Raw genomic sequence first — 8,197 nt, forward strand, 5'->3', positions numbered from 1 at the left:
GCCACGGAGCCCAAGTAGAGCAATTAGGATTTTGTTTTTGATTATCTTTCTGTGTAAAAGAACAAAGAAGTAATCTTGACTATGTGGCCGTTCGAGGCCTTTGTACGTTTATGCGCATCATTTTATATACTGAGTTTTCATGCTCTCGTGTGCGGCTTAGGCAAATTTCTGCTAGGATTTTCGCGTTCATAAGCAACTTAGGTGCAGGGAGGTGAGTGGGGATGCCATATCCTGGAGGCGTAGGCGGTCCCGCAGCTCGGCCAGCCTTGTCCCATAGTTGCCTATGCCTTGTGTCCGTTTGTCTAAGTGTATGAGAGGCTTAGATACAAAAAATTTTCGAAAAAACGATGGCATTTTGGGGACGTTTGGGGGGTTCCCCCCGTTATATCCCCCTAGGGAGGCTTGGTTTCGCCAAGGGCAAAGCCAAGTCTTCCTCAGTGTTATGTGCGTGTTCGAGCCCCCAAGGGTTCGGATGATTCCTGAAGAATTGTAAGTAGAGCGTACTTTTCATTATTTCGGGAACTTAAAATACAAGTACAAAGTATGTACAAAAAGCATGGAATCTCAGGAATAGAAGCAACGTAGCTGCTGAATGTTCCAAGCGTTGGTGAAGACTTCACCCTTCTCATTAGCTAGTTTGTAGGTGCCGGGCTTGAGGACCTCTGCGACGATGTATGGGCCTTCCCATGGCGGGGTGAGCTTGTGGCGTCCTCGGCTGTCTTGCCGAAGCCTCAACAACGGGTCCCCTTGTTGAGGTCTCGTTGTCGAACCCTCTATGCTTGGTACCGTCGCAGGGACTGCTGGTACAGCACCGAGTGTAGGAGCACCACATCTCGAGCCTCGTCCACCTGATCCAGTGAGTCCTCGCGGGCTATCTGATTCTGCTGCTCTTGGTAGGCATTGAGCCTTGGGGACCCATACTCCAAGTCTGTGGGAAGGATGACCTCAGTGCCATAGACGAGGGAGAACGGGCTGAAGCCCGTGGCTCGGCCCGAGGTCGTTCTTAGACTCCAGATGATCGTGGGTAGCTCCGTGAGCCATTTTCGGCCAAACATGTTCAGCTTGTTGAAGATTCTTGGCTCGAGGCCTTGTAGGATCATGCCATTGGCACGCTCTACCTGACCATTCGTTTGTGGATGCGCCACAGCCGACCAATCCACGTGTATTTGGTTGTCATCACAGAACACTAAGAACTTCTTTCCTGTGAACTGGGTTCCATTATCCGTGATGATTGAGTTCAGGACCTTGAACCTGTGGATTATGTTGGTGAAGAACTGTACGGCCTACTCGGATTTAATCTTGGCGATGGGCCGAGCCTCGATCCATTTGGAGAACTTGTCGATTGCTACCAGGAAGGGTGTGAAGCCCCCGGGCGCTTTCTGCAACGGTACGACGAGGTCCAGTCCCCACACGGCGAAAGGCCATGTGATGGGGATGGTCTGCAGAGCATGGGCCGGAAGATGCGTCCGACGGGCATAGAACTGGCAACCCTCGCAAGTCTGCACGATTTAAGTGGCATCGGCAACTGCTATGGGCCAGTAAAAACCCTGCCTGAATGCATTGCCACGAGGGTGCATGGCGCCGCGTGGTGGCCACAGACTCCGGCGTGGATGTCTCGGAGCAGTTCCCTACCTTCGGGAATGGGGATGCAGCATTGCAGGTTGCCCGAGGGGCCATGTTTGTAAAGTTCTTCGTCGATCAAGATGAAAGACTTGGCCCACCTGGCAATGCGCCGCGCCTGAGCGCGATCCGAGGGTAGCACCCCTCGGATTGTCCAGTCGAGGTACTGGACACACCAGTCACGTGAAAGTAGAGCCTCGTCGATTTGCGTCGCCTCAGTCTCGTCCGCCGAGGAGGTCTCAGTCTCTGTTTCCATGGCCTCGGACTCACCCACTGAGGGGTCCTTGGCCGTGGCCTCGGCGGTCGTTTCACTAGCCCCCGCTGGATCCTTGACATCGATGGACGGCTTGGCGAGGTCACGGGTGAAGACGTTCGGGGGACTGTGGTCTGTCTAGACGCGATCTTGGCCAGTTCGTCTGACTCCTCGTTGTACTTGCGTGCGATGTGGTTGAGGTCGAGGCCGCCGAACTTGTCTTCGAGGCGGCATACTGCGTTGCAGTATGCCTTCATCTTCATGTCGTGGCAGCTGGACTCTTTCATCGCCTGGTCGATGACGAGTTGAGAGTCTCCCCGCATATCGAGGCGTTTGATGCCGATCTCGATGGCGATGTGAAGACCGCTGAGGTGGGCCTCGTACTCCGCCATGTTGTTGGACGCCGGGAAGTGGAGTCATACCACGTAGCGCATATGTACTCCAAGGGGCAAGATGAAAAGAAAGCCAACACCTGCGCCGGTTTTCATCACTGACCCATCGAAGTACATGGTCCAACACTCTGCTTGAATTTGTCGTGGGGGCAACTGAGTGTCGGTCCATTCAGCAACGAAGTCTGCCAAGACATGGGATTTGATCGCCTTGTGAGGCACATAAGTGAGAGCTTCTCCCATAAGTTCCACTGACCACTTGGCTATCCTACCCGTGGCATCCCTATTGTGGAATATCTCTCCTAGCGGGAAGGACGAGACCATAGTGACGGGATGAGCCTCGAAGTAGTGGCGAAGCTTGCACCGAGCCAAGACCACTGCGTATAGTAGCTTCTAGATTTGTGGATACCGTGACTTGGTCTCAGACAGGAATTCGCTGATGAAGTACACCGTCCTTTGGACGGGCAAAGCGTGTCCCTCCTCTTGTCTTTCCACAACGATGGCTGCACTGACCGCCTGGGTCGTTGCTGCTACGTATCGGTAGAGAGGCTCGCTGCCTATCGGCGGTGTCAGAATTGGGGCATGAGTGAGTGATGCCTTTAGCTTGTCGAGGGCTTCCTGAGCCTCGGGGGTCTACGAAAAGTGCTCGGTTTTCCTCAGGAGTCGGTATAGAGGTAAGCCTTTCTCACCGAGACGTGAGATGAAACGGCTGAGGGCTGCCAGGCAACCCATGACCTTCTGTACCCACTTTAGGTCTCGGATTGGTCCCATCCGCGTGATGGCCGAAACATTTTTAGGGTTGTGTTCGATGCCTCGCTGGGAGACGATGAAGCCCAAGAGCATGCCTCGAGGCACTCCGAACATGCATTTTTCTTGATTGAGCTTTACCCCCTTGGCTCTAAGGCAGTCGAACGCAATCTTCAGATTGGCCACCAGGTCGTTGGCTTTCCTGGATTTCACAACAATGTTATCGACATATGCTTCTACGATCCGCCCGATATGGTCCCTAAACACGTGGAGCATACACCGCTGATATGTGGCTCCTGCATTTCTAAGGCCAAAAGGCATTGTGACATAGCAGTACATGCCGAAGGGTGTTATGAAAGAAGTCGCAGGCTGGTCGGATTCTTTCATCTTTATTTGATGGTAACCAGAATTGGCATCAAGAAAGGATAACAGTTCACATCCCGCAGTTGAATCAACTATTTGATCAATTCGTGGCAAAGGAAAGGGAACTTTCGAACATGCTTTATTTAAACCATTATAATCTACGCACATCCTCTATTTTTCATTCTTTTTCTTAACTAGTACATGATTAACTAGCCACTCGGGATGGAATACCTCCTTGATGAATCCGGCCGCCAGCAACTTGTGCACCTCCTCGCCGATCGCCCGGCGCTTGAGCTCGTCGAAGCATCGCAGGTGCTGTTTCACCAGCTTGAAGTTGGGCTGGATGTCAAGGGAGTGCTCGGTGACCTCCCTCGGTATGCTAGGCATGTCTGAGGGGCTCCACGCGAAGATGTCGGCATTGGCGCGGAGGAAGTCGACGAGCACCACTTCCTATTTGCTGTCGAGGGTGGTGCTGATCTTCAGTGCCTTACCGTCGGGGCAGTTCGGATCGAGGGGCACCTCTTTGATACCCTCGGCGGGCTTGATGCTGCCAGCGTGTCGGTGCGTGGAGTCCATGGCTTCGTTCGCCATCTTCTCCAAGTCGGCGGTGAGGGCCTCATCCTCTGCCAGGGCCTCAGCACGCTCGACGCATTCGATGTTGCACTCGTAGGCGTGCTCGAACGATGGGCCGATGGTGATGACGCCCTTCGGACCCGGCATCTTCATCTTGAGGTAGGTGTAGTTGGGGACCGCCATGAACTTGGCATAACATGGCCGTCCCAGAATGGCGTGGTACGTCCCATGGAACTCCACCACCTCGAAGGTGAGCACTTCCTTGCGGAAGTTGGCCGGCGTGCCGAAGCAGACGGGCAGATCGATCTGTCCGAGGGGCTGGACTCGCTTTCCCAGCGTAATGCCATGAAACAGCGATGTGCTGCGGCATAGCTTGTCCAGGCCAATCCCCATGAGCTCTAAGGTGTGCGCGTACATGATGTTGAGGCTGCTGCATCCATCCATGAGCACCTTGGAGAACCGGGTGTTGCCGATGATTGGATCCACGGCGAGCGGGTACTGTCCTGGATTCGGGATGTTGTCGAGGTGGTCTTCACGGCTGAAGGAGATGGTGTCCTTTGACCAGTCGAGGTGGGATGGCGTGGCCTTGTGAATGGAGAAGACCTCTCGGCGCTCTCGCTTGTGCTGCTGAGAGGTCATGTTTGCCGTTGGTCCGCCGAAGATGAAGAACACGTTCTCAACCGAGGGGTAACCATCGTCGCCCCTGTCCTATGCGTCCTTCCTCTTGGCCTCGTCCTTACGGCTGAGACGGTTGATGTAATTGCGGAGCATGTCGCACTCCTTGAGGGTGTGGTTGACCGGGCCCTTATGATAAGGACACGGCTTCTTCAGCATGTCATCGAACAGGCCGCCGCCTCGAGGTGGTCCTCGGGGACCTTTGCGAGCAGAGGTGACGGCGAGGGCTTCGTCGGAATCCTCCCCCTACCCTTGATCATGCTGGTTCTGCTGGCCCTTCTTCTTTCCTTTCCTGCCCCGCTTGTGCTTCTTCTCGAGATTCTTGGTCTTGCTGCCCTCCGTGGGTGCCTCCTCCTTGCGTTTACCCTTCTTGCCATTGAAGATAGCACCGACCGCCTCCTCGCCGGAGGCAAAGTTGGTAGCAACATCAAACAGCTCATTTTCAATGGGGGGAGGGCTCCGTCCCAACTCGCGCACCAGATCCTTGCATGTTGTGCCCAAATGAAAGGCACTGATGATGTCGGAGTCGGTGACGCTGGGGAGGTCGGTGCATTGCTTGGAGAAGCGACGAATGTAATCACGGAAGGGCTCGCCGGGCTGCTGACGGCACCCTCGGAGATCCCAAGAATTCCCGGGACGCACGTACGTGCCTTGGAAGTTGCCCACGAAGGTCCTGACCAGGTCGGACCAGTTGTGGATCTGATTGGCGGGAAGGTGTTCGAGCCATGTACACACGGAGTCTGCAAGGTGCAGAGGAAGGTTGTGAATGATCATGGCGTCATCACTTGTGCTGCCCAGTTGGCAAGCCAGGCGGTAGTTGTTGAGCCAGAGCCTGGGATCTGTCTCTCCTGAGGATTTGGTGAGGGTGGTGGGTTGTCGAAAGCGTGGGGGAAACGGAGCAGCACAGATTTCCCGGCTAAACACGCGGGTGCCCGGGGGCTCCAATGATGGGCTCCTATCCTCCTTGCTATTGTAGCGGCCGCCACGCCGAGGGTGGTAGCCGCGGGCCGCACCGTCCCGCCTCTTCTGGTTGAGGATGTTGCGGGCGTCGCCATCATTGTCGTTGCCGCGTGTGTCCCAGATGCGCTCCTTTATAGGAGGCAACTGGATACGGTCGTGCACCGTGAGTGCCTTTGCCCCGACCGCCGGGCATACCGAGGGTGCCTTGTTCCTTTTCGCTGGTGGGGTGTGCACTGAGACCTCGCGGTCTTGTCGCACAGCTCCACCGGCTTTTGCCGAAGCCGTCGAGCATATATGAGATGTAGAGCTCTTAGCCTGCTGCACCACAGCATCTTCGAGGAGAGCTTGCGCTTCTCTGCGCAGATTGCGGCCCTCGGGCGTGAAGGGTTCGGGCATGGCTCGGAGTAGAATAGTCATAGCGGTGATCTTTTGGCTGGCCCTATTCAGGGCCGGCTGGTTTTCTGCACCTCCATCCACCATGATGCGGTCCCGGGCGATGCGTCCTGCCTCCCAGGCTCCCGCACCGTGACCGGAACGCTCCTGCTTGAGCGTGGCGCGCAGCTACTGCGTTTGCAGATGCTCCTCCTGGAGCTTGTCTTCAAGCTCCTGGAGTTGCTCCAGTTGCGCCTGCTGCATCCCCGAGTTCACCGGGGTGGCCGGTCAGGGTGCCGCAGGCGCCAACAGCGCCGCTGTCGGGGCATGTAATGTGTTTGGCACGTTCTTGTTGTGCTCCTCCAACTCGACAAGGAAGCACTCTCGAGTGGGATCGTAACCCCCCTCGCTGGAGTCGTCAGAGCAGGTGAGACAGTAGTCCGCTACAGCCTGAAACGACAAAAAGGCTTCGCGATCGCGGACCCCGGAGAAGTCTGGGGCAACGCGATCGTGCACGGGGTCGTACCACTCATCCGCGGAGTCGGGGTACGAGCTGTCAGGTGTTGATGCGATGAGGTTGCGGACCGAGAGCAGGTGATGCCCAGGCAAGTCCTCGTACACGCTCATGTTGGTGCCGACGGATGACGCATAGGCCACAGTGGGAGTGCTCATCCCGTAAGGATGGAGCGGCAGCTTAGACATGTTCCCCTTTGTCAGCACCGCTGCTGCTTCTGGTGGCGAAGAGGTGGCGTCCTCCACCACAGCGTCAGGTTGTGGCACGCTAGCCTCAGCCCACGTAGGGTCGCTGAGGCGAGCCGCCCTGCACCATTCCAGGCGCACCTGCCGCGCACGCTGGCCCGAGCGCCTCCTGCGCTGGTGCTGTGGTGCCGGAGCATCGGGGTTGGTTCTGGGTGGGAGGAACACCATGTCGTAACCGTTGCCGGTTGCCATGAACTCAAGGCTCCCTAACCAGATCACCGTTCCTAACCGGGGCATGATTCGTCTGCCATCTAGAGAGCAAGCGGGAAGAAAAGATGCTTGTCACGGAGCGACCCCTACCTAGCATGCCAACTGTCGGTGTCTAGACCTGATGGTCCAGCACCAACTAGTGATAATGCTGCGTGTCCCTATTTCTAGATGGTTGATGCAAGATGAAACACAATGACACATGGGTTTATCCTAGTTCCGGCCGATGGGGCCGTACATCCAGCAAGGGGGGTGAGCACTGTATTATCTTGCACCGGGGTGCTTGTAGTACGGGATTCAAGCTTGGACGAGAGAGGGAGAGAATCTCCCAAGTCTCAGTGTACGCGAGGAGTGATTGAGGCAAGTGCCAATATGGGGAAGAACGTGCTCGAGTGTGCTCGTGCATTGAGAGTTCGACCCCCCTGGGAAGAGGTCCGCCTCCCCCTTTTATAGGCTCAAGGAGGGGCGGCTTACATGTACGGGATGTCTCTGGTTTCGTCATCCTCTCCCCGAATCGGGGGGAGCAGTTGGTAGTTCCTGTTGCAAGCACTGTGAGGCATGGCCACGGGCATGGTCGTTGTCCTTGGAAGCTTTTATCCATGCTCGGAATGTGTCTTTGTTCTCTGGCGCCCATGGACGGCGTGGCGATAGCTATAGGGTGCGCTATCCTCTGCGTTTGACTGGGCAGAGCACCGAGGGTGTTTCTGATGGCGGTAATGTCCTGGTCAGTAGCCATACTGCATTCGAGGGTCGTTGCCCATGCCTGCCGAGGATCCTGCAGAGGAGGAAGTACAAAGATTTGGTGGCACAGTGGCGGGTGCAGTGCCAGTCATGTCCGCGCAGTGTTTGGCAAGTTCGCACAGTGCCGGGAATGGTGGCACTGTGGCCGGAGTTGGTGGACAAGACTCCGGTCACATCCTCTATGCGGCGTGGCTGCTGACGCCGCCTGACACCCACGCCATGCCGCGGAGAGGTTTGCAATAAATGTGCCGGTCCCGTCGAGCAGGAAGGTTACAGTCCCAGCCTGCCGAGGGGGCCTCGAACGAGGCAGAGTTTCCCCTCGCGCCGAGGCCCCGCCGAGGGCTTGGCCAAGGGGGGAGTTCTTATGCTCTCCGAGGGTAAGCCTCTTACCCTCGGGCGAGGCGGAGATGCGATGCACTACCAGGGGCCTTGGCGAGGAGGCGTCGGGCGAGGTGGAAATCGTTTTGCGGCCTGTGAGGCCTTGGACGAGCCATGCTCCGGTGTTGGGCCGTGGTCCAGGCGTGTATTTGGGCCTTTT

At 56.5% G+C, this 8,197-nt stretch overlaps 1 protein-coding gene across 1 annotated transcript; it reads right to left on the reverse strand.

Annotated features, from left to right (window-relative positions):
- Positions 1–1,528: 1,528 nt before the first annotated feature.
- On the reverse strand, positions 1,529–2,265 carry LOC120683059. The gene is made up of 2 exons (XM_039965074.1): positions 2,058–2,265; positions 1,529–2,007 (listed from the first exon to the last, which is right to left on the reverse strand). The coding sequence occupies exons 1-2, from the start codon at positions 2,263–2,265 to the stop codon at positions 1,529–1,531; spliced, it is 687 nt and encodes a 228-aa protein (XP_039821008.1).
- Between the last annotated feature and the right edge of the window lie 5,932 nt (positions 2,266–8,197).

This window comes from Panicum virgatum, chromosome 7N (genome assembly GCF_016808335.1).
Source record: "Panicum virgatum strain AP13 chromosome 7N, P.virgatum_v5, whole genome shotgun sequence".
NCBI lineage: Eukaryota > Viridiplantae > Streptophyta > Magnoliopsida > Poales > Poaceae > Panicum > Panicum virgatum.